The following is a 27516-nucleotide window of genomic DNA, read 5'->3' as shown; positions in this document are numbered from 1 at the left end:
AGTTATCGTCGAGTACCATCTTTAAACTGATCATTCGTGTACGATGCCCCCCGATACAAATTTGCCATCGATCCGAAAGGAGACGCACATTTACTACGCTTCTAATAGTGAAACTTTACTACTCCCTAGATCCGAAGAAGAAAGAATTTGGATCCGGTTATCCACTGTGGGTATCAGACGAATTGGAACCCTGGCCGGAGAAAGATCAGCCTGTACGATTTACCGAAATTGCGTCGCTTTACTCCGAGTTCATCGGGGTGACCAGTAAAGGTGAATTACATCAATGGCGTTGGGCTGACGTGGAACCATATCGAAGTAGTGAATCGGTCAATATCTTCCACCCGAAAACGGTGCCTTTGAACTTGCTATACGAGAAGGTTACCCACATTTCAGCGACTTCGATCCGTTGTTCGGTGTCTACTGAGAGTGGCCGGATTGCCACCTGGATGGATGAACTACTTGGCTATGCTGGAAATAAGTTGGAACATGTGGCCACAAGTTATCCGGAGTTTGCTCTCGACAAGATCGTGTCTCTACATACGTGCACTTTATATACGGTAGCAAGAACTGAAAGTGGCGAACTATTTTGGTGGGGTGTTCTACCTTTCGGACAACGAAAACGTCTATGGGATAAATACAAAGCCAAAGCTAAAAAACCGGTACGACCGAGCGTGAACACCCCGGAGGTGACGGTCGGTGCCCAGGTTTGTATGAAGAATAGTCCCATGTATCAGCATGGCGCCATTGGATTCACAATTTCAAACGGTGTTCCTAAAGTCGGTCAGCTACTCAACGCTGCCTGGGATTTGACCAACATTTGTCGATTTAAACTTTTGTCAATGTCTACACTATCGCAGCAATTGGGACTGGTGACGGGACCGAGCACTAGTGCTCCATTGAACAATTTGGCTCCGATGATCGAAAAAGAAAAGCCTCCCAGTACGAATAGTACCAGTTCTAAGCAGAACTCCGGTGGCAGTAATAAAGAGACGGCCGATCGGTTGGATATGCCTCCGCCACCTTCGCCAGCCTCGAGTACATGTAGCGACACCGGTAGCGTGAGCAATTCCCATAAGCGACAGAAGCGAATGGCCCCGAAGGACGATTCCGACACTAAGAAGGATGAAGAACAGTGGCTACTAAAGTAAGTTTGTTTGGATATAGCTTTTTTCCATTTTATTCCTATACAAGGTAGTCTTCCACTACTACGCATATATTGATCGAATTCATACATAATTCGCAAAAACGGCCTATGGCATACTTCTTTAAATATTATTTGAATAGTCTAATTAAAGTTTTTATTTTACAGGGATGTCATTTTTGTCGAAGATGTCCGCTCGGTTCCGATCGGACGAGTGTTGAAAGTAGATGGCGATTATGCGGCGGTTAAATTTCCTCCGTTGATACCACCGGGAAGCTCTAGTGCTGCTACCGGCAGCGGCAGTAAGGATAAGCTCGACGATACAATCGAAGCTTGGCAAGATTGCCGATTGCTTCGAAAGGACGACCTTCAGGTGATAAAATCAGCCACCACCTCCCGTGTGCCCGATTGCTTCCAGAAGATCCCCAGAAGAATAGTACTGAATCCACATCTCCCCAGTGGGGAGACCGGTTCACAGCTATTGACAATAGCGGTTGACTCCAAAGGTATTCATGCCATCATGAGAACTGGAAGTAAGTTGCACTATTGTTTGTTCAACTTGAATACTGGACGCCAGGAGCAAGACAGTGTTTTTCCAACCGATATTGCGTCCTTCTTGGGAACCGTACCGTCGAATGTTTCGTTGACATGCGCTGGTGATTGTTCGGAAAGTGTTTTGCTGCTGCGAGACGGCAACAATACCATCTACCCCATGTCAAAGGATTGCGTTGACGCTATTAGAGATCCAACTTGGCTAGATCTACCACCAATAAAGTGTATTGCAGCTGCATCGCTGACGCTTCCTTCGGTCGGAGTGAATTTAAAATCGCAGGTGTCACTTGTAGTATTGGCGCCTGAACAACAACTGTTGATGTCTAGAATTTTGAGATGTGATCTGGAAGGGGTTCGCCATGTGCTTGGTCAGTTGGAAGGAGAGCTTAAAAGTCAACTGTTGTCAGTCATTTCGGAACATACCGACGGTAATAGAAACATTGTACACGCCTGCATCAGCATGTGTTCGCCAACATCAAATAAAGATTCTGATCATGATCCTTTAGCACAAGGTGGATCAGGAAATGGTTCTAATGCCAATAGTGGTTCTGGAGGTTCAGGATCTAATTCCGCAGCCCTAGAATGCATAAATGTAATCACTAATACCATGATGGGTAACCGCCCTGTAAGCATCCGAGAAATCATGCGTCGCAGTGTTAATCGTGAATTAGATGCTTCGAATTCAAACAGTGCCCCTCTTCCACCAGGAAGTGACGATGCACCAGGTGGATCTTTACCTGTTGTCTATTGGCCTCCAGAATATGATCCGACAAGTGGTGATGAGGACAGCCTGAGTGGCATGAATACTTCTCAGTCTCAGAAATCTATGAATGAAAATTACATCTCCGATCCCAACGAACGACGAGCAAACGCCCTCCAGATTGTGCAACTTCTGTGTGAAAACCCCGTTTTACAACCTTATTTAAGACAACTATTGAGCGCTAAGGACGCCCAGGGACAAACCCCGTTCATGCTGGCCGTGACATGTCGTGCCTATCAGGCAGGAATCATTGTGTTTAATGCAATATTGAAAATCGCCAATAGTGACTCTGCCGTACGTGATTCAATGATCTTTCCACCGGGAAGTGCTCCTGATCAATCACCACTAGGAATCTTGTGCTGCAATGACACCTGCTCCTTCACTTGGACTGGAGCAGACCATATTAATCAGGATATTTTCGAGTGTCGCACCTGTGGCCTTACAGGATCTTTGTGTTGTTGCACGGAGTGTGCCAAGGTTTGTCACAAAGGACACGATTGCAAACTGAAACGCACTTCTCCCACTGCCTATTGCGACTGTTGGGAAAAATGCAAATGTAAAGCGTTGATCGCTGGTAATCAAACCAAACGCTACGAATTACTATGTAAGATAGCCACTGACACTGACTTGGTTACACGGTTTAACTCTCGTGGAGAGTCTATTCTTCTGTTTTTGATTCAAACTGTTGGCCGTCAAATGGTCGAACAACGTCAGTATCGCGCCACGTCACGAATGCGTAATTCTTCGGGGAGTGCTCGAAAAACACCATCCCTGGATACAGAGAGCGACATGCCGGAGCATGACTTAGAACCACCTCGCTTTGCGAGAAAAGCGCTGGATCGCCTGTTGAACGATTGGCCGGCGGTTCGCTCGATGATCATGACAGGTGCTGAACTAGAGAAACCCATCATCCCCAATCCGAATCAACCATTCTATGACGATGACAATCAGCAAGTTTATCTGCAGTCGCAGAGTGGGACAACCCTACTGGATAAATTTACTCACAGTTTGATTGTGCGATGCAATAGTGATCCGTTGGAAAAATTGCTCGTTACGCTGGTTAACGAGTTGCAAAATGAAACCATTTCTGGAAGGATTGAAGAAGCTCAGAAAGTAGCAAGGCGGTTTGTTCGCTCGGTTGCACGAGTATTTGTCATCTTTAGCATCGAGCGTTTCCACAACCCGGAAAAGTCAAGAAATTCTACGACGCAAACAAAGCATTTGCAGGCGTACCGTCGCGTATTTACCACTCTGTTCAAATTTGCAATCGAGGAATTGATTGAGATATCCGATGCGTTGATCACCCCGGTACGGTTGGGTGTTGTCAAACCGACAGCACCGTTTTCATTGTCGTCCAATAGTATAGATGTGAGTATGAGAAAAATAAACTAGACTGAAGTTATTTTCTTAAGTATCCAACATTCAGAGTTACGTAATAACGCGCTTGCACTTTTACCTTCACTTCAAAAACTTCAGTATTACTTATTAGAAAGTTTTTGATTTTTATTTGCTATCTACTTTAATTTTACAGAGTACCGATGATTTGTTCTCCGTAGAACCGTTGGCTCCTCCAACGAATCGTGCTGCAAATGTAGTGGACATAGCCTCTGGTAGCTCACGTGGTGATGTCATCGAAACCGAACGTAGCTCGAACTCGGGATTCATGTCCAGGATAAATTTACGGCTGCGTGACATTGAGGACAATAATGATGCCGATCAAATGGCACAGGACGATGGAGAGACATCCGAACAGGAAGAGATGTCTGAACGGGAACAAATAACTCCTAGAAGGAGTGTCAGTGTACGTGCTGTTTCTAGCTCAGTGGCAATCAATGCCAATGAAGAGGAGTCTCAAGATCCGTTGCGTAACGAAGAAGCAGCACAGGGTGAAAGCGATACGGAGTTCAACTTCCACGAAGCCGAAACGGAATCCGATTCCGACGATAATCAAAGCACGCAGGATGCTCAACGCAGTGTTCAGACTGGGGCAACGGCTGGATCGGATACAGGTGAAGGTCTGATAGCACAAATGTTTCGTTTTTAGAGAGTAAATTTTGCTACAACTTTCAGGTCACGCATGGATGTTCGAAAACGAAGACGATTCCGGAGATTCGAGCCAACCGGATGATGAAGGATCCGAAGACGGTGAAAGTGATGACCATTCACATGAGGACTTCAGCTTAGCCGATGAGCAGTTGGAGCGTCGGCAAACATCCGGAGGCAACCAACGAACGAATCTGGCTCCACAATCGATGCAATGGGCTATCAGAAGTCGGGAAACGACTGGTCCGGAACGGGTTCGTCTCACCACCGGCGGATCTAATTTGGTGTTCATTGACCCGAACGCACTGCGACGAACGACGGCTGCTAGTGCGGCTGTTACCGCTGCCCAGCAACAAGAGACTCCAACAATGACGACAACAGCTAGCGCTTTAGCACGAGCTTTCGGTATTGTGCTGAGACAGATTTCCGACTTGATTGGAATGTTACCAACAAGCTTCGCTGGTGCGTCATCTGCTTTGGACGTAACTCATCAAGAGGCAGTTCAGTTGCAGGTGAGAAAGTTTGAGCATGGAGAATAAAGTTTATGAGACTGTGCAGCACTCCCTGACAATTAGTTATTTAAATGAACATGATATCTATTATGCAAAAAATGTTGTCAGGCATAAAGAAAACCGGTAAAAAAATTTCCTATCATTGATTATTGAACATTGTTTGGAAAAGTGTCGCGAAGATTATTCTTGTTTTCGTTAACTGTAAGTCCTCAAATATCTAATTCCAATGTTTCATAGGAGTACGTCGAAAAACGATTGAAACCCACATGGGACTGGATCCTGACCGTGATGGAAGCCACCGAGGCACAACTGCGCTTTGGAGCGTCATTGACTGATTCTACAGACCCGACGCACCCGTTGCATCCACTTAATACGCCAAGCACGACATCTTCCAGCAGCAATAATGCCAGCTCGTCCGGGGGCATGATGGGAGTACTCGGTAAGTGAACTCAATGTTCCAATGTTTTTCTTGCTTCAGGATTGCTGCTATACTTTCATATCTCGTTGTGTCATTGCATATTGGTAATCATGAATATGTTGGTTCTGTTAGTCCCATTTTCCTCAAGCTTCTTTTCAAAATTTTGAAGCATGACTGATACAAAATCATTTGAATCAGGCTTATTTTGGATATTAGAAGACAACCAAAAAGGTGTGGACCACTATTGTCGTTCACAAACGACAAAATCTTCGAACAGATCCGATTTGTTTGAACAGTTTACCTAGTAAACAAGAGTGTCAAAAAACGTTTGTTCGATAGTGCTTTTTATACATAATAGCGGGTGATGAAGGTGGGGATGACAAAATCATATCATTTTTGTAGTAGATGTATATTATCATTAGGATTAGTTTAGGATGTAGAATTAGTGTCAAGCTAGCGAGGTAGATGCAACTTTTACATGTATTTCGTATCTTCCTTGATTTACTTTCAGCAGGCAGTAGAAATCGTGCCGCTATCACCACTTTGGGCGCAACCACCGCGAGAAGTCTCGGATTTAGCGATAGCACCAATAACGAGAGAAGCTCGCGCGATGGTAGGTTTTTGAAGCACTAGTTAAACTATATTTTACGGTAGAAATCTGAATGTTGTTAAACTACTTTGATGCGAATTTCTGATTTTGTTCACTACGATCTAAAGGCGATTCTATTGAGCTTAACTAAAGTTTCATCAGAAGTAGATTTTCGATTTTCACTTTTTCGCCGAGCGATCTAAAAAGCCGTGTAGTGTAAGTTAAGTTTTCCGACCTATATAAAAGCAATGTCAAAGTTATCAAACGTTAATTCACATCTCAAAAATTGATCATGAAGACTGCAGACTTCTGCTTTACTTGTGGCGGAACTCTGCTGATTTGCCTTGCGTCACGATGGTAATGGACGTTGCAATATTTGGTGCATTCTGCTCACCATCACAGCCACAGTTTGTGGGAAGTCGGAAAACACAGAAAAAAAATCGGCTTAATTTACCAAGTAATTCACCGTGCAGTGGTACTGCCTTCCTTGCCTTGTTCCTTGCATTTAGCAAAGACACCAACCTTGTATACAATTCGATGCACCATTTTTCTAATAACTTTCAAACGCAATCGGTTAAAGATTACTATATGAAAGGCTGGCTAACGTTTTTCTTAGCTTATGTACATACCCGCGAACCGACAGACATTTGATCAGTTCGTCGAGCTGAGTCGAGTCGATTGGTACATTTGTATTGTTATTTATTGTCAACAGGTGAAATGGTCACTCCAATGACCGTTTACTTAAAACTAAATACATTAGTATTGCCAAGATTAACATAAAAAAATTATTTATCAAAATTAACATAAAACACGTCTGAAATTGCACTTTATTAGTTTCTCGTGACACATTAAAATTATACACAGAATAACATCTATTGAATAGACGAGACATGCTTCGTATAGGCTCGTGTAGCCCATATAGTTAGTTCTGGATGCGTGTACGTTCGGAGGTTACGGCGGCGTGTGTAGATGTCCAGCATGCTAAGCAGTGTTGGTCAGTCGATGTCTGCTTGTAAAAGGTCGCCGATGAAGCAAGCTTTAGCCACATTACGTCTTGCCTCAAGCGAATCGAGGTTGAGAAGCATGCAACGGTTACTATAGCTGGGAAGGTTGACTGGATCTCTCCATCTCTAATGTCGTAGAGCAAAGCGGACAAATTTGCGTTGAATAGTTTCGATGCGCTGAATTTCGTTCTGATAATACGGGGACCAGACGACCAAGGTGGTGGCGGCTGGCCCCATGATTACTTCCGGTCTTTTACTATACGTAGTATAGTAATAGTCAAGCATTCGTTGTACATATGACTAATATGGAGGTAAGCGTGATGAAATGTTGTAGAATTTAAAAAGAAAACGAATGTTAAGACCAAGTGCCACTGGATGACTCCAAACGGGCCAGTATAATGTGGGGTAGTCAGGGTTTAACTAAATTTGCTAATAGTATAACTTATTTTGCCACGCAACAATTTTAGTATAGGTAATTTGCAGTGGGGTTTCCCTAACCTCAATCTACCTGTGCACTGGACTTAAATTAAGGGAATTTTCGTGCAAAAATGTATAGGATAACTAGATTTCGATTAGTTTAAACAACTCTAATCATTATAATTTCCATTCGGGCTGCAGAAATATCCAAATTTTTATATTTTGTATCAGTGCACAGGTAAAAAGTGAGGTTACGCGACGCCACTGGTAATTTGTTTCTACGAATGTCAGAAGGATCGCTCAAAGTGTAAGACTAAGTGTAATTATTTTAATTATTTTTATTTTTTAGGCATCAAATGTTAGGAGCATGTTTTGTGGCTTGTGGGTCGCATGTAGTGGCTATGCTCGGGGCAGTTGTGTGTTGAAAGCGGTTTCGGGGCAGTTAGGATTCAGTTTTAATACATACAGATGTAGGATTGAACAAGTTATAACCTTCAGGGTTCATATTGTGAAGACTATTGACAGCCAAAGCGTTGAGGATAAGCTTTTAGATAGGAATTGAATTAATTTATCCGATTTAGAATCCTAGATTGAATAGTAGGTATATATGGACAATAATAGAAACTATATACAGTTATCGTTTAATTAAGTATTGAGGATATGTTTTTAGTTAAGTTAAATAGCAGATATGCATGTACGATAACCATTAATAAGGCAGAATTATAAGAACTGTATTTTTGTCTTTGTAGTAAGATTAACTACTTACTAATGTTTTGCGGGCCGGCGAGTGAAAGCGGCCCAATTCTTTTATCTACCTCTTTCCAGACGACCAATGATGAAGAATTTACTTCAAAAAAATCTCATAGTTCCGGCATCAGCAGTGGTATTCATAACTAATACTTCCTACAACCACCGTCAATACAGGAAGTCTGTGTTCACAACGAGATTTACTTCAAGGACAATCCCAACATCCTCTGTGAATTGCAGATAAGTATTGCGTTTATATTTTAATTGCACTGAGCTCGTTCTAATCTGATCGGTGAATGAATTGACTTGCCATATATTCAGATACATCGTGAATAATCAATATCATTAGTAAATTCAAATATTCCCGTAGATTAGAAAAGCAAGTGCATAAATTACTATTTTATGGCCACATATCACAACGAAACGGGACCCTTCGGAGCCTTAAGTAAGATCTCGGTCCGGTGGCATCTAAGGAGATCTTAGTGCAGTGCACACCGGACGTGTTGCCCGGTAGACGTATCGCTCAGCGGTATTTAAATACAACGCAGATAGGCTATGGTCAGAGGGTGCGTTGATATTACAAGATTACAAGATAATACGGGGACCAGACGACCAAGGAATATTCCAATATTACTTGAACAATGATTTTAGGTGGTACACGGAATTTCCTAGCAAATCGGAAAAGAAAACTCAGCTGTGGAGATGCTTTCGAAACAATATATGCTACGTGGTCCTTGAATGTTATTTTCGTATCGACCAAAACACCTAAGGATTTAAACTGTTGTTGCAGAAACATAGCGTCTTGAGTTTGCTTGATACAATAATATAGTTTCAAATCCTCGGCGTACGATAACTTTAGACATTTCAAAACCAAGTTTTCAGACTTTTGAGATGAGCATTAGACCAGGCTGGGTTGACCGGTTCTGGTATGGTTCTCACGGGAACAAACGTCGATGGCGTAAAGTAGTATGTTTGACATGGTCGAAGCAGCTAGGTTGACGTCAGAACTTCGAAGAGCAGCATCCCAGTCAAGTTGGGCAAGAAAGGAATTCATCCCGTTAAAATTGGCCTTGTAAACGTCGTACGAAATGCTTTCAGACGGCTCGTGGAAGTTATGGAACGGTTTTATCTTGAGTTGCATCTGGACGGGAGAATGATGTCTGACAGCTCTCGCGGAGTTCGTTGCTGACGAAAAGCAGGTCAAGTATTCGGTTGTTTTCATTTTCCAAGTTGAAATCATCGAGGATAATCATTTTGTCCCTTGGTCCTAATTGCGAGACCACCCAGTTAAGCGCATCGAGGTGACTGTCAATCAACTCCGCATCATTGATTCGTCCGGGAGGGAACGTAAAGAAAGCAGATAAAGAGAGTGGCATCAGCAGTAGTTACAGCGACCCACAATTGCTCAACCGACGAGTTGTCAGGAGGACTCACTAAGCGAGATTTGAAGCAGGAGCGAACAGCTAACAGAACACCCCTCACCCTCGCTAACAGAACACCCCACCCCTTTGTTACTGTTAGAAGATGAACTATCTTGCCGATAAACGAAGTATGATTCCTCGAAGAGTTGATTTACGGTGCTACTGGTGTTGAGCCAGGTTTCGGTGAAGGCATAGACGTCGTAGCAGCCATCGCTAAGGGCCAATTGATAATCGGGAAGTGAACATTTGATCCCGCCGACGTTCTGGTAGTGTATCAAGACATTCGAAGATTCTGGAACCGCACGCCTATCACTGGAAACATCCTGTAACATGGAATTGAACTGTCGTGGAGATGGTGTAGCAATACTGGAAATCGGAACGTTCTCAGGTACAGAAGATACTGGTAACTGATTGTACTTGCCGGTTATAGGATTTCGGAAGACCCCGTCTCCCAACTCAGACGCCGGACCGGGACGGCTGCTGGTCGCTGGCAGCGGAAGCTCGACTGCGCTGAGAGGAATAGGGGCTTCCTTACAGCTAGTATCGATTGTGCGTCCCGGTGAACAATTTGACGACTGGGCTGCAGCGGCTTGATGATGAGGTCCGGAAGTACTGTGTGATGCTTGTAGGCACGGCATTCGGGTGTATTTGATGGAAATTGGGAAACTTTCAGACGGAGATAGAGATGATGACTGAGCATACTTGCCGAAAGTTGGTGTCCGGAAGACCTCGTCTCCCAACTCACATGCAGGGCCGGGACGGCTGCTGGTCACTGGTTGGAATGGCTCAATTGCGTTGAGTGGAATAGAGGCGATTCTGCCTTTCGTTAGGGTTCCGATTGTTTTCAATTAGGTCGATATCATCCTCAAATCCAGGGGTATATGAGCATCACTGCGTGATGGTAGTGCCAAAATCCAAACTGGTACATGGAGCCTGCTAATAACACACGAAAGTTCTATGAAAAGTTGAACCATTCACGTAAGGGCTGAGCGCCACAGCCTGATATGTGTAAGGACATAAACGGAAACCTTCTTACGAACGAGCGTGAGCAGATTGGCCAGCTGAAGATCAACAAAGCCCCTGGGTTTGACCAACTACCAGGAGAGCATTTTGAACATGGTGGTGAGGCACTGGCTGGAGCGCTCCCCGGGGCATTACCAAGATTTGTCGTGTGTCCAATCTACAAAAAGGGTGATAAGCTGGATTGTAGCAACAAATTTGATACCGTCGACTAGCACCATTTGCAAGAAAGTTTGTGGGGCAGTACCAGGCGGGTTTCATACCCGAGCAGATAATGGAAACAAACCGAAAACTTATTTTGATATTTTGATACTTTCATTTGCAATATAAAATTTTGGTGACCATGTGGTCGAGTAATCACATCAAAAGTTGAGAACTAAATGTTGTATCCAAATAAACAAAATGATAACAATTTTTGATATCACGGAAAACAAAAAAAACTTATTTTGATATTGGGCATATTTTCTACGGTTTACACATGTGTTCAGAATAATAGCAGCGAAAGCCGTTTTTCATACAAAATGGTCAACTTTGACAAGCTGTAACTTTGCACCCCGATGACCGATTGAGCTGAAATTTTGGCTGTGAACTACAAATATGATGAATTTACACATAGTAAGTATCATTCTTTTTCGAATGACGCGTTCAAAAATTACGTACTAGGTCAAATTGTTCAAAATAATAGCAGTGGCGTCGCGTAACCTCACTTTTTACCTGTGCACTGACCCAAAAAATGAAAATTTTTATATTTTGACAGTCCAAATGAAAAATAAAACTATAAGAGTCGTTTAAACTAATCAAAATCTAGTTATTCTATGCATTTCCGCACACCAATTCCTTAAATTTAAATCCAGTGCACAGGTAGATTGAGGTTAGGGAAACGCCACTGGGTTACAGCAAGGTGATGGTCTTTCGTGTCTGCTAGAGTCAACATCGCTTTGAAAGGAGTAATACGAAGGGCAGGAATTAACACGAGTGGTAGAATTTTTAAGTCCGTCCAGCTATTTGACTTCGCCGACAACATTGATATTATGGCCCGTAACTTTGAGAGGATGGAGGAAGCCTATATCAGAGGGAAGCTAAGCGGATCGGACTAGTCATCAACACGTCGAAGACGAAGTACATGATAGAAAGAGGTTCAAGAGAAGACAATGCGAGCCACCCACCGCCAGTTTACGTCGGTGATGACGAAATCACCGAATTTCGAAGAATTGAATTGTTCTTGAGCTAACTGTTGAAGTTGAAGAATTTGTGTATTTGGGCTCACTGGAGGCTGCCAAAAATGATACCATCAGAGAAATTCGGAGACGCATTGTGGCTGGAATTCGTACGTATTTAGGACTTTGCAAGACGCTTCGATCGAGTAGAGTTCGCCGCCGTACCAAACTGACTATCTACAAAACGCTCATTAGACCGGCAGTTCTCTACGGACACGAGACCTGTACGATGCTCATGGAGGACCAACGCGCACTTGAAGTTTTCGAAAGGATGTGCTGCGTACCATCTATGGTGGGGTGCAGCAGACGGCGAACGGTACGTGGAGTAGGCGAATCAACCGCGAGTTGCATGAGCTTCTGAAAGAACCATCCATCGTTCACACCACGTAGCCAGAATGTCGGACAGTAACCCGGTGAAAATGGTTCTAGACAACGATACGACGGGCACAAAAAGGCGACCCAGCGGGCAAGATAAGTGAACTTTGACATCAAGATACTCTTTATCGTGTAATAAAGCTTTTAATCTGCACAGGCTATTCAGCGTTACATGTCCATAAAAAAATGCAGAATTGTAAATAACATGTCATGTGCAAAAAGTGATGAGCAAATTAGTCCCATGACATCGAAATGACATTTCCCAACACTGATCAGCAACCGTTGGGAAACGTTTTGCCTAGGCGATCTCTCTTCGCTTATGTGGTCTTGTTGGGATCTGACGACCAACTGGCACAATCTCACACAACCCTACTTTTTATCTATTGCGTTTATTTGACAGGCTCAGGCGTGTATAACACTTAACGGAGCCGAGACTTTATGATATTTACAATCGATATCATCTTATTGAGTAATTTGCACTTGTTTAGACTATTACGCATTGCAAGAAAAATTTGGAATCCTGGAAAATTCAAAGCGCCTCCAATGAATATTTTCCGGGCTAATGATCAAAGACAGCTAATGCAAAATTTTCGACGTTTTATTTATATTTACATTTTTGACATTTCATTATTTAATTCAATCTGAAGAAAAATAAGGACAAGGACTATGCCCAAGAGTCTCAACAACCCCTCCCTTAGCCACTGTGAGATGTGGAACTTGCCTAGGATGTGGTGGGGTCTTGACAGAGGGTTCTGGTAAAAGCTGCATGTATCAGCAGCAGGACCTACCAGAGCGATCGTTTGCCGCTCGAAGCACACTTACCCAAATCATGGTGGAGTCTTAACAGACCCGTCACGACGGCCTCAAGGCGAGACAATAAGTATACCCAGACTCAATAAGCCACCGATAACACCAATCATTATCAACAAAATGAGTGTTTTAGGACGTGAAACTGCGTGACATTCTTTTTAATTTGAGAGATATTTCTTCGAATAACTGGCTTTAGTACTGAGTTACTACATATTTGGAACCAGTCCTACATTTCATGTTTATTGACATGAAAGGAGTGCTGAGCTGATGATGAGTCCTTCCATATTTGTATAAGTAGGTACACGTGTACACACGCTATTCAACTTATTGGGCTTTATGACAGTTGATTTGATATCATGTTCAATTCAACGCACACTATGTATGACTTGTTCTATGCGGGGATTGCCCTCTGCGCGTTATTTCCGCGGAGCCATCCAAATTTTTCTTTTTCTCCGTAATATTACGGAGAAAAAGAAAAATTTGGATACCTTCGTGGAAATAGCGCGCAGAGAGAAATCCCCGCATAGAACAAATCTCACATAGTGTGCGTTGGAGCTAAAACATCAAGATAAATCAGATGTCATGAAGTCCAATGATTTAAATGGCGTGTACCTACACAGGCATGAAGAGATTATCAGTTCCAGGCTGAGGTGACAATTAACCCGAACTACATAAGACTTTTCATTTGATGTACCAATGTACGCCGGAGTCGGTTTTTACGCGGGGGATACCCCAGTTTGTTACGAAAACCGTTTTTACCACAAATATGATTCTATAATAATAATGATCGACAGTAATTGTATACAAATTTAATCATAACTCTTATGTGTTCGTAAGGGTTGGTTTTATCAGCAGCATTCTCGCCGGGTGGCCATCGAGTCAGGTCTGTTGTGTCAGGTCACACCCATCATCATGACTGGGGCTAGAGTGCTTCAAGCAGCACTTGGTAGCTTTGGTAGAGTCTACTTCCGAATACATGTAGATTTTTAAGAAGCTGTTTTTCGAACCCAACCCCATCCTAAACAATCTCCTCAACTTGCAGTGACCAGATGATGGTTATTCAAGCCCTTGGACATAGTCCCTGCTGCCCATAAAACTTGCACACTTCAAATATAACTGAGTTTGTCTTTTCTATTCGGAAATTCATCTTTTCTGCGCTGTAAAACATTCTCATTTTGGAATTGTTCATTCCCCACTGAATGATTCAGGACGATTTAAATATAGAAATGTCATAAATATAAATATAAACAACGCAAATTTCGCAATAGCTGCCTTTGATCATTTGCCAGGAAAATATACATTTAAGGCGCTTTGAATTATCCTGGAATCCAAATTTTTCTTGCAATGCGTAATACTGAGCGAAAATTATATTCTCAATTACAATTCCTCACCCTTCCAAAATCGTAAGCATACTTCGATTAATAATCGATTTTCAGGATTTGTTTTTTTTTTATTTTCACTTGTCACTTGATCTATTCGGAGTGTCAGCTAATTTATTACTTTTGAAAAAGCGAGTGATCAATTTTTCCTTCAAGAACTAGTCGCGGCCTAGGAGGAAAAAAGATTATATTCATTTCATGAAGGAGGTTCAAAAAAAGCTATATCAAGTTCCTCCCGTTTATTGAAATGCGTTATCCCCACAACCTGAACTGAATGGACTATCGGTAAATTGCAATGTTGCTACAAGAACGGAAGCAAAAGAACTCAATACCGCGAATTCATTTCTGGTGATCAGGAAGAATCCAATTGCTGGCGTCGGAATGCAGTGGTCGGAGCCTAAAAGCCAGACTAACTTTCCAAGAAAAACTTTTTAGTGAAAACCGATGTGTTTAAATTGAATTTGAATTAAAAAAAAATTTTTTTTTAGTTGTATTTAGACCCCATCGAAGGGTGCGATTACCCTCCAATACCTTTTCTGGCCAGATTTTGTTATTATTTGTCTAGTGGGTATTCTTAGCTGATTCTGGCTGAAGGTGGCTGGATTCAATTTTTAGTCAGGTAGAAATATGTAGTCGTGTCATGAACAAACCATAATTAATTAACATGATAACCACACAAATGATAACTTAGCCCCAATACATCAGTAGAATGAATTGGATAATCACTCCGGTTTGCGTCGTCTGTGGAGAGACATTAAAATTCTAATGATTAATAATTTTTAAGAAAGCATATACCACCATCCCACTCAACTAATTTTAATCGTCTATCCACTAGGTGGTTCATCGTCGGATGCCGCTTCAAGTCGTCGTGATTTCTTGACCTACTGTTTGTCACTGATGCGTGCCCACAATTCGGAACATCGCGACTTCCTACCCGTACTGGACGTGACAGCTCTACGCCATGTCGCTTACGTACTAGACGCCATCCTATTCTACATGCGTGCAACCAACGACTGCGATATCGATCGCACCACTACGGGATTGAACACGTGGGACGATCAGGACGAAAATGAAAATGAAGACGCAGAAGAGGACATTTCAACGTCCATCGTGATGGACACCGATTCGGTAGATGACGATATGATGCGACCATCTCTCGGTCGACGTCATTCATTTTTCCAAAGGTCCGATTCGACGCTTTGCCTAGGCTGTCCGGCACCAGATCCGTTTAACACTCCGCTGGCAGAAGCCCTTCCTCTGGCTGATCAGCCACATCTACTTCAACCCAATGCACGACGGGAAGAGCTGTTCGGTATGCCGAAGCGTCCGATTACTCTTCCGCCAAACTCTCAACAACCTGGTGAATGTAATGTTAATCTTGAGGTACCTCCGGTTCGACTAAGTCTTTCTTCTACAATCCGAAATGAAGGTTCTAGCTCGTCTCTTGGCGGATCTGCACCGAATGCCAGCACCGTTGAAACTGTCGCAATGGAGATTTATCAAGACGAGACATCCCAGGAGAACAAACAGTCTGGTTCTAATAACACGGTAGAGATTTCCATTCCGGTCAGTATCTATCAGGATTCTAAGCAGCACAAAACGACAATTGTTGTCAACGAAAAAGGTGAGGCGATTTCACCAATCAAGGAGATCACTGTCGGCGCAGAGGGTGAATCAAAAGCTGGACCATCCAGTGAGCAATCTCAATCACCGAAACCTCCACCACCACCGCCACCGATCGCTTCTGTATCCGGTCCCTCTGGAGATAATTACTACAAGAAAAATCGGCTGTTCTACATCAAGAATAAATACAACGAAGAATCTGACGTGGAAGTAGATGAAGTCAGTATCAGTTCGGATGAGCCGCAGGATCTATCACAGTCTTTGATTAAGATAGACGTGGACACTGACCAGGATCACGACGAATTATCCGAGTCGGACTCTGAAGACGCACCACAATTGATGGTTAAGCGACAAAAGTTGGACGAGAACGCCATGAATGAGGACGGTTCGCTTGTCGTTGCCCAACAGGATGCTTCCACTTCGTCGATCCGCCCACCGATAATTGTGACCAGAAGAAAAGTGTCAATTGAAGGCGCCCAGCAAGGTGTTGGCGTAAGCGGTACGTTGTTTGCTGTATATTTAAGTGTAGCATGTGTGCATATTGTGTTCTATTTTTAGGTTCGGAAGGATCTGCTACTATTATGGCGACTCAAGGAAACTCACCCTCTGTTGGGTCTCTGACTGAGCAGCAGGGTACAATTACGTCATTTGTGACGTATACAACATCCGGAAATCAAGTAACTGTTTCGACGGGACCAGCTGCTAGTGGTTCGCCTGGAAAAAGCGTTATTGTACGAGCTGGACCCTCATCGGTAGGTTTCATTGATTCATTGATCTATTCAACAATACTAACCCATTTAATTGGAAATTTGAGTATTTTGATACGGAGACTGCCGTGAAGAACTGTCGGCAATTGTCTCTCACTGTGACACTCATATAACAACTTTACACTTTCTGATGACCTTAAATGATCAAAATGCTTCTTTGGGGACAGATACGAAGTGGACATATCAACACTTAATTTTACATTCCTCTGCGTCTCACCCCCTGATTTAAAAGTTTTGTGTTTTTCAACTAATGCTTAGTCTAAAATGCAATTTTTTGTATTGCAGTCTTTTTCGCCATCGGCAAGTTCCAACGCAGCTGAAGTCATTCAGCATGCCGAGGCTATGGACCTGCAAGAGATATCTGCTCACGTGACAGTGGAGACGACTCCGAACGTTCAGCAGACGGTACAACCGGAACTACCGCCACGTGGAATTTATCTCCGTTCAGGAAATAGTCAAGGTTCGCTAAATACCTCAATTCTCTCGGATATCCTTCTCGGGCGCTGGCGTCTATCATTGATTTTGTTCGGTCGGGTATTCCTAGAGGACGTAGGCGTTGAACCGGGTAGTGTGATATACGAGCTGAACGGATTTCCCGTGAAAGAGGCTAAATTTAGAAGGTATATGGAAAAGTTGAGGAACGCCCAGCAAAAGGATCTCACGTTGTCTAAAATGGAACGTAACAGGGCGGCGTTACTAACGCAAACGTTCAAAGAACTGAATACCCATTACAACAATCGAAGACTTCAATCGCCGTTAGCATTTTCACGGGTAAAAGTAACCTTCAAAGATGAACCGGGTGAAGGTTCTGGCGTGGCGAGAAGTTTCTACACGTCAATTGCAGAAGCTCTGTTAGCCAATGAAAAGTTGCCCAACTTAGATGCTGCTCAAACCGGTTCAGCAAAATATACATCGGTTCCATTCAATACTATGATGCAACGCAGCCGAGGAACTAGCAGTGGTGCCGGAGGAAGTAGTTCTACTGGTGCGGGAGGAAGCAGCAGTGCTAGCAGAGATTCCAGCGTTCGCCGAGGACTTTCCAGCAAGCAACCACTGTGGAGACCGAACCGTGAGTCTCGCAAAACACTCAACTACGACGCAAGGCCGTTCCGACCAGCAAGCGAACAAGTGCAAGTTTCCGCCGGTAGTGGAGGTGTCGGTGGAAACAATAGCCCACCATTTTTACACATCAACGATAGTTTACCGGCTCATCAACAACAACTAGGCGAACGATTATATCCTAAGGTACAAGCCTTGTATCCTAATAACGCCCCGAAGATCACTGGAATGTTGTTGGATCTACCAGCAACGCAAATCCTAATGTTGTTGGCATCGGAGGAAAGCCTTAGACAGAAAGCCAATGAGGCACTGGAAATAATCTTAAGTCGGCAGCGGCTCGAAATCGATAATCTCAGCGTTGGGGGTGTCGGTGGATCATCTTCTTCGGCGTCGGCCGGTGGGGGATCCGTCGAACAACAAGCTGGTAACAGTTCTGGCTTCCCGCAAGGATCGAGTGCCGGTTTATCGAAGAAGAGTGGTCCGGTGTTGATCCTAGAAGATTGTCAACTAGACGCACCTTTGTTCTATTCGCCTGGAAAGCGTGGATTTTATAGTCCCCGACAAGGTTACCCCTCGAGCGATCGACTGAACGCATTTAGGAATGTTGGAAGGTAAGAGCATTTGATGAGTTAATTTTTGACTCGGTTCTAAATGCTTCAATATTTCCCCCCAGATTGATTGGACTGTGCTTACTGCAAAACGAACTGTTTCCACTGTTCCTGCAACGACACGTGCTAAAACACATCCTTGGTCGTCAGATTCGCTTCCACGATTTAGCCTTCTTCGATCCGGTCGTATACGATTCACTCCGACAGTTGGTAAAGGATTCGAACACCAAGAGTGGTATCAACATCCTGCAGAGCCTGGAGCTTAACTTTGTGTGAGTATTCTAAGTTTGAAGATGAGTTGTTTTTGTGCAAAACTATTTCACTAATTTGGTTGTTTATGCTTCCATGTAATCGCAGCATCGATTTGATCCCAGAGGAAGGTTCGGGTTCGGTGGAAATTGTGCCTGGAGGTCGTGACATTCAGGTGAACGAAAGCAATGTATTCGATTATGTGCGGAAATACGCCGAGTATCGTATGATCAAAACGCAAGAGAAGGCATTAGATGTAAGTTCGAAGGCACTTCAACACAAATATGTGTAATCATTTTGAACTTTTATTTTCAAAAGGCTATACGTTCGGGGGTGTTTGATGTGCTACCGGATACGGCATTGGATCAACTGACGGCGGAAGATTTGCGGTTGCTGTTGAACGGCGTTGGCGACATTCACGTTGGTACTCTGATCTCATATACTTCCTTCAACGACGAAAGCAACGAAAGTAGTGACAAGCTACTAAAGTTTAAAAGATGGCTCTGGAGCGTCGTGGAGAAGATGAGCAACCTGGAACGACAAGACTTGGTGAGTTATCATTATTAGCGTTATGCTGAGACCATCACTCATAATTATTATCATAAACAAAATCAATCATGGGATTCCCGATGCGATCAGTGGCTTATAACGCATATTTGACAAGGTTGCTACCTCAACAATACGCCTTTATATGACTCGCGAAACGCTACATCGAAGAGGTTGTACAACATTTTAGCGGTAAACCATTCCGCAATCAACAACCTTTTCGCTGAGTACCATTACGCTGTATCGCATTTTTAACAAAATTGACCAGTATTACGGAATTGCGGCTTGCCGAACTTGTTGGCCAACTTCTTTGGTATAAACCTCTAGCCGCCTGTTTTGGATCACCAACTATCGTCTTGTCGAATAGATGGATTGGTCTATATGCATAAGGTTCTCCCGGAAGATTCCCGGACTTTTGTATGATACGCTCTAAGATGTTTACGAAGCTGTTCATTATACTCAACGTCTTCGACGAAACGCCAGTGCCCAGAAGGGCCTGCTTCAACACCTTGTAAATGTAGATGGCAAGGCTTTTCTTCCTTCGCGGTTTTCGCTTTGTGTCGCTCATGACGATCTCCTGAACTTAACCTTAACCGCAATCTAGCTACCGTTTCCAGCAGGGATGCAGTACGGGTCGAACAGAAAAGTAATATAAGTTTTTTTTTTCTCTGTGGTTTAGGTTCAACAGATCTACTTGCATGACCGAGCGCGTCTAAAGGCCGAACAGTCTTGGCAGGTGCGATCTTGGTGATTCTCAACTCCGCCCTTTACAATCTTGAGATTTATGACCGTAGCCGAATCACTTGAAACATTCCTGACCTAGTTGGTTTATGCTTACCGAGTATACCAACGCTTGACCCCCCGCACTTTCTTGGCTTCCACGAGGCAAACTGCGTTCCAATTCGACTTTTTCTCAACCGAATCGCGGTATCCTGGATTTCGACACCACACTGAGCACTCAGTGCGTCCATCATGTCCCCGGCTTCGGTGATCTCGTCCAGCTCTTTGCACTGGTTTGCCTCAACTGGGCACAGGGCTCTCACTTTATCCTCATCACCCAGTACCTATTCTGTCAATTATTCATTCCCGCTTCCGTCCATAATCATTTCGCTCTTCTGCGTTTTTCGGATGAAGTTGATTTCTTCATCCAGGCCAGAGAGTTTTTCATTTCCTCGTATGGCATTAAGAACATCGACGTAACTTTCGTCAGTCTTGACGATAATCAGCTCAGCTCCATCCCTTCGCTTACCACGGTCATTTGATAGGTGCACCCTTCGGGTCGGCAACCTGCACGACCTTCTACTTGCGATCTACGATCACTTTCCGTGGCGGAGTTTCTCTTCCATACTTTTCGGGTCGGCAACCTGCCTGACCTTACTCAGCTCGAGAGTTGCACCAGTGACGGTCATTCGTCGACGCAATGCAACTCTTCCATATGTCTTTCCGACAGCTGTTTTTCTTGTTGCTCAACAGCCTTCTCATCCTGGCTCACTGCCAACTCCTTTTCGTCGGTAGGGAGAAGGATTTTTCTATCGGTTTCTCCTCACTGGGCTCCAGCAGCGAGTTAAATTCCTGCTTTGCTACCACGACTAGGGTTTCATTAGCATCGGTCAAGTAAGTAAAGTGCGTGTGTATTGCGCCTTGCTCCGGTCGACACAAGTGCGATCATCTTCTATAGTTTGCATTAGCCATCGATCAAGTAACTACAGTGCGTGTGTTAGCTTTTCTATGCCCGTCATTGTATGAGTATGTATCTTGTGCGGCAAGTACAATGGATACACTATGCCCAGGGAGTCGAAAATGTTTCCAACCCGAAAACATCCTAGACCGGATTTATCTAGGATTTTTTGAAACTTGTTGCAAAGCTTTTGGCGGCAAATTGAAGTTACACGATCAAAAAAACGAGCGAAAAAAAATCATGTAAAAAAAAATTCTGTCTCTGAAACATGCACACTAAGAATGCTTGAAGAATCCCAGTCACTCACGGAGTAGCAACCATAGATTAGGTCGCCAAGGGTCAACGGCGCCTGGTCAATGCCCCTCCAGTAATGGCTGCGGTTGTCCAAAATAGAAATGATCGCACCCGTGATGTCTGTGATCACATTAATTTTTGGGACCCCGCCGTTCGCATGGAAGGTGATCACTTTCTTGATGACCTTGGGCAGAGTGGCGCCATCAATCTTAATGACTACGTGCACTTCCTCCGATGTAGCATTTTTTATTGTTAATTTTGCTAGCGAAATGATGCACCTTATTGCTAGTCTCAGTTAATTCACTTCGTTTGTTCGTTTTGTCGTAGGACTTACGTCTTTCTTTACTATACTGGGTGTCATTTAGATTTTTAGAAATCGAGAGCGTTACTAGCGCCTTTATCTTTTTGATGGATTTTTCAGATTTATATATCAATCGACTCGGACACTCTACAGCAATTTTCCTATTTCATTGAAACTTAGGATTATCAACGATAAGCTATTAAAAATTTTAATTCTTGTCAAAGCCAGCAAAAATTTCATATGTAACCAATCCCGTGCATTCCTAACACATTCCTAACACGGACATCAGAATGCGCTATGTTACGGGCCTTCGGATCCATCGCAAGATATTCTTTGTGTATAAAAAAGCAGTGCCTGCCGTGTCCGAGTCATTACAATTTGAGACAGCAGCGCGTACTGACGTGCTTTCTGTTTTCGTTTCGTTCGTTCGTTCGCTGTGTTTACTTACACAGCATGCAGTCGCCAGCGGTAGAATTGCCGGTGGGTCTACGAATATGCATGAAAGAAGTGGGCGAACTTTTTTTGTCATTCTGTGCTTGATGATGGTCGGATGCTGGGAGGGAGAAACAGATACGAAAAATGTGTGTGTCAAGCCGAGCCGAAATCAAGCTGTCAGTGTGAGCCGAAAACGTAACTCTCGGCAAGAAAATTTTTGAACGCAATATAGCAACAATAACACGCAAAAAAGAATATAGTCATTTCATGTGGCGCCTACGTTGATAGTTTTTTCTTGTTGAAAATTTACTTGTTGCATGACGGGTAAAACGTCCTATCGTTGTGGTATATCCTAATGTTGCGGTAGTGTTAAAATAGTCCATTCTGGATATAATAGCATTAAAAATAATTGTGGATACGCTAAAACTCATCGAATTAACGACTAGAACAGCTTTTATTCGATAAAATTCCGTTCAAAATTATGAAAAATCAACATTTTTCATTAAAAAATCGAATCCTTTGAGCCTATTATTGCGATAAGGCTAAGGTCCTATTGTTGTGGTATCGATTTCCATAAGAATTACATGCAATACCACAACAATAGGACTGACCTTGGAAAAATGTCGCAACGATAGGCAACTGCGTCCTATTATTGCGGTAGTTTGTTTTTCTTGTGATAAAAAACAAAACAACATAAGTTAAGCACAATTGACGTAATATTTACGAAACTATAATTAATGAGCAACCTATTCGACTACTGCAATGTGGAAAAAGACTAACAGGTAATTTTTAAAGAATTTTTGAAATCAGTTTTGTTTTGATACGGTGCTTGACCCCTCCATAATAGGTCGTTTTACCCTATATACTTAATTTGAAGTATAGTATCGAGAGCTCCCTCCCAGGTCGGATGCAGTGGTGACGGTTGCGATGGATGCATTCGCCCATCGCATCGCTCGGATAGGAATGGGTGGATATTTCGATATATCGATACGTTCGAAAAATTAAAAGCATGAGCAAAAAAAAAAAAAAATAAAAAATTGAGGAAACTTTTGAATTTCCATTTCAGGTCATTACAGTTACGGTTTTTTACAGTTTGTGTCTAATGTGCTATATTTTTACTTTTGTTTTCTTACGGAATTTTAAAAAAAATCGAAACCCGATATGAGCTATCGGAGCGAAAATATCGATTCCCGATATATCGTATCGGTATCGCCCATTCCTACGCTTGGAGCTCACGGCTAGAGGCCGATGATGGTCGAGGCAGCGAGGTCAGCGGTTGTGGATGAAGATGAATATAATTAGAGAGTTTGGTTTGCTCATCCTTAGTGATTGGTTTCATAATCCACAAGATCCCGGGATGGGTACGAGTCATAACATATGGTCAAGTTGTGCTTGGTACTAAACGACACGTAATTTAAAACAGTTCTGATTTCCCAGGAAAAAAAAACAACTACACTGATGAATATAAAAATTTGAATAAAATAATTACTTTCATTAATTCGCAGAAGGCATTAGCAATTAAAGATGCACAATCAGCAATAGTGTTAATATCCATTTTAGATTAGAAAATGTAAATATGCTGTAAATGCTGTAAATATTACATGTAAATGTTTTAAAAAAGTTGGCAAAAAATAATTTTCAGACGAATTTTTATTTGAACATTATCTTATTCTTTGTTTTTTATTTTATGAGAAATTATATAATTAAACTTGACTTAGACTTGGAGTGTGGAATCAAAACATTAAATAATTTTTCGTTGACGTATTAGAAGTACCTTATCTATTTTAGTAGGGTTACTGCTCCTTGACTTGTTTCTTATTGTTGTGATTTTTTCAGCAGTAAGCACGCATGTTAGCAAAAAGAAGCAACGAATTTGGTGCTGTATTTCTTTGATTGGAAAACGGGACAGTTCCCCTAAAATAGCACATTTTTCCCAAGTCTGAAATTTTTCTTAATAGAATTTTTAAATTTCAAATACTATCATCAATAAGAAATTTAGAAATACATTTGCTTTGAAATTTTTCTTAATAGAATTTTTAAATTTCAAATACTATCATCAATAAGAAATCTAGAAATACATTTGCTTGAGAAATAAGGGCTTAATAGTTAGAAACAAAGCAATTCTAATTATGTATTTAATTATTAATTTTATTTCCAGAAGTTTTGAATAACAAATAGTTAATGATTGTACACAGCATGGAAGTTGTTGTTTACAATATCAATACCTATAATCAAACTCCATAGATCCAAAATTTAGAAGTTAAATGTAAATACGTTACGTTTATATGTACAAGTCCTACGTCTAATCGCGGTTATGTTAAAAACATCACCCATTGCTCGTTTTTTTTTAAATTAATTTCGTGCAGCATTTTTATTCCGATGAGTCGAACGATAAAGGAGGTTCACAACGCCGGAGGTCTGCGTATAACGTGGTAAGGGACAGCCCAGTGCCCAGATACATCGCATGCCTTAGCGGCCTGCCATTTGTTTCACCCTTTATACCATGCATCCCCATGGCACGGGTCGCTTGACACCTTAGGATTAGAGCTTAGAGAACATCATATCGCAAAATTGTACACCGCCGAGTATTAAACGTAGAGGAAGGGAAATCCTGTGTTGCCCAAAACGTTTTATATGTCTCCATTCTTCTAAAATTAACCAATTGTAGTCATGGAACCGATAGATAAATATAAATGAAAATACGGCTTTATAACCATAGTCTACAGTTGACAGCCAAAGCTCCTATCCATCGGACGTGTTTTTTCACTCGCTCATTTTTATTCGTTTCTCGAGTCGTTCGCAAGCAAACGCGTTGACGGAATGAACCCCGCTCGCCCGAATACCGTGGTGGTCGACTTCAATGTGCTTCCTGTGCGACCTGATGCAGGTAAAGTGCATAATTTCCTCGAGAATGACCTGAAATTGAAGTTGTCGGATGTTAAACAAATCCAGTTTCACAACATTCGAAAGTGTGTATTCATCGAGATGATTAGTTTCGATGTCGCTTGTCGGTACGAAACCGAACACAATTTGAAGCATCATTTCTTGTGTGGCGATAATAAATTCGCAATCCACGTCTATTCGGATTCCGAATTAACAGCAGTGCGAGTGCATGACCTTTCGCCGACTGTGAATAATGTCGCCGTTCATACCTACATGCAGCAGTTCGGAACAGTGACTTCGGTAACTAAAGAGCGGTGGAAACATTACTTCCCCGGTGTCTACAACGGTGTGCGTGTCGTACACATTAGGCTACGAAAACCGATTCCATTCTACATTACGGTTAGCAATCATCAAAGTTTGTGCACTTACAAAGGACAGAAACCATCATGTAGGGTATGCGGCAAAGCAGCGCATCCGAAGCAAAAGTGTTCGGAAGCTGCTGCCGCAGTCAACGAAACAGCAACACCAGCACCCGCACGATCGACTGAAGATCAAGCTTACCAACACGAATATCCTCCACTACGCAGCGAGCAAACACCATCCTCGTCTGATGAGTTTGGTGAAATAATAGCCAGAGTACAACGTTCGATTACCGAAGAGGAGGAAAAGAGGACTGAGAAACACGACAACTTCGATTCTTTTGACGACAATTCATCATCCAGCTCGATAATTCTGCCATCCGATCCAAACGATACAACTGGACCAGCAAAGCGACGGCTGTCAACTCGAAGAGGCAATGAAGAGAAGAAAGTCTGTCCGGAGCAGTGTTTCTCTAACGCGGCCCATGGTGCAGATGAAAGCCGCACAAACCTTTTTATCTTTGTTAGGAGATAATGCTAATGTTTCGAACAATAAAAATAAGAGGGTGAGGGAAAAATGTAGCATTCCGGCTCCGTGATGCCTATGGCGAATGAGCCTTTCAAATAAAGATGAAATAATAACCATAGTCTAATCTATATATTTTTTCTCACACTTTGTTTAGGTCTATTTCTGGACCGGGTCGCCTGCCCTACCTGCCTCAGAGGATGGCTTCCAGCCGATGCCATCAGTAACAATTAGACCGGCCGACGATGCCCACCTCCCAACGGCCAACACTTGCATCTCTAGACTGTATATCCCGCTTTACTCCAGCAAGGCAGTTCTTCGGCATAAGCTGCTGCTAGCAATAAAAACGAAGAATTTTGGATTCGTTTAGAGTTCGGATACTAAGACCCGATACCCGATAGACAAAAAATAGCCTAGCCTGTACCAAATTTGTGTTTGGACCAGTGATATAATCGAGATAAAGAGAAAGAGAGAGCTACTAATAGCCAACCAGATCGCAACCAAGCGAAACCTAAGAAGTGTGCACGGCACGATCAATGAAATTGACGAACGAGCTGTATTTATGTATACAACTTTTCATTCCGCTTCTTTTGTATGTAAATAGATATATTTGGTTGATTGAAGTTTGATTTGCAAATTAAAAACCTTGCTTTCAAAATTCGCTTTGCTGTTGCGATTCCTTTTGTATAATACCTAATAAATTAAAAGCAAAGTTACACCCTCGGTGAATATATTATAGATTACACGATACTCGAACGAAGGAAAAGCAGTTTCATTTGCCTTGTGAAAACGAATTAGAAACAAGCAAAAAAAAAAGAGAAGTAATAAGGCTCGCGTTCACTTAGTTGTGCGTCTCTTGGCACTTGGAATTATCCTTCCCGAAGGAAACAAGAGTTACTCAATGATGTGTCGCGTTTTAATGTGATTGAACCATTTATATAAATTCGATATAAATGCATCTAAAAGTAAATTTATATAAATATATATTTATCATATACAAGAATACACAATTACTACCGCTACTATAATCTAAGCGCAAATGTCTTTATTGAATACCCATCAAACCGCATGCAGATGATACCGTAGATAGTACTAGACTCAGTTATGATGTTAAACAATAATCCAATTTCAATTGTGCTGGATGGAAAGAAACTAATGCTGCAGCCCGACTACGTTTTCAGAGGAATTTGCCATTGGGCCAAATGTGCAAGGTTCCGCCACCGGTGTCTTAGTGATGGCGATTGAAACGCTACAGCTGTCATCGTCATTATAGAAACGAATTATTTTGTTATCATTATTTTTATTGAAGGTTCTTTCTATTAAGTTTACGATAGAGCAAAGAAAATTTTTGTTTAGTAATTTATATTATGCTATTATGATTGTCTGCTTCATTTTTTGTTGAACGGTTCTTGTTTTTTATTTTTCTTTTTCACTTGCGAATTTTGACACTGAAATCAACCAACGTACAGAGCAATCAGCATTCGTTTCGGGATAGATAAAATATCTGAATTGTAACACCACCACGGTCTCTCATGTTGTAGTAGCATACGAACGACACACCATGCCAGTCAATGTACCAAGATACAGCGGAAATAAAAACACTGGAAATTGGTGAATAATAATCAAACAGGATATCCTCGTCTGCTCATTCACGCGCACTATATTAGATGGTGTTTAACCGAAAATGGTATCAAACTGTTACACTCAAGAGTAATACAATAAGCAAACTGAACTATTAAATCGTAATTTCAAAGAAATACATTTTAAAAACATGTAAAAATAA

The 27516-nt window shown here is 42.3% G+C and overlaps 1 protein-coding gene across 8 annotated transcripts in view; it reads left to right on the top strand.

Annotated features, from left to right (window-relative positions):
* Positions 1-27516, top strand: part of LOC134225842 (E3 ubiquitin-protein ligase hyd) — a 43861-nt gene extending 16345 nt beyond the window's left edge. The window contains exons 4-17 of one of the 8 annotated variants that reach the window (XM_062706231.1): positions 109-1144; positions 1310-3821; positions 3985-4462; positions 4524-5008; positions 5246-5447; positions 5938-6039; positions 15241-15765; positions 15835-16527; positions 16587-16780; positions 17081-18465; positions 18528-18734; positions 18820-18967; positions 19030-19260; positions 25891-27516. In XM_062706231.1, coding sequence (XP_062562215.1) covers positions 109-1144; positions 1310-3821; positions 3985-4462; positions 4524-5008; positions 5246-5447; positions 5938-6039; positions 15241-15765; positions 15835-16527; positions 16587-16780; positions 17081-18465; positions 18528-18734; positions 18820-18967; positions 19030-19260; positions 25891-26103 — 8411 coding nt within the window. In that variant the 3' untranslated portion in view covers positions 26104-27516. Of the gene's footprint in view, positions 1-108; positions 1145-1309; positions 3822-3984; positions 4469-4523; positions 5009-5245; positions 5448-5937; positions 6040-15240; positions 16528-16586; positions 16781-17080; positions 18466-18527; positions 18735-18819; positions 18968-19029; positions 19261-25890 lie in introns of all 8 variants that reach the window. The other 7 variants (XM_062706230.1, XM_062706228.1, XM_062706229.1 and 4 more) reach the window with 7 other exon arrangements.

Source organism: Armigeres subalbatus, chromosome 3 (assembly GCF_024139115.2).
Source record: "Armigeres subalbatus isolate Guangzhou_Male chromosome 3, GZ_Asu_2, whole genome shotgun sequence".
Classification (NCBI taxonomy): domain Eukaryota; kingdom Metazoa; phylum Arthropoda; class Insecta; order Diptera; family Culicidae; genus Armigeres; species Armigeres subalbatus.
The sequence above is the reverse complement of the archived record's forward strand: the minus strand, read 5'-3'. Positions and strand labels throughout refer to the sequence as shown.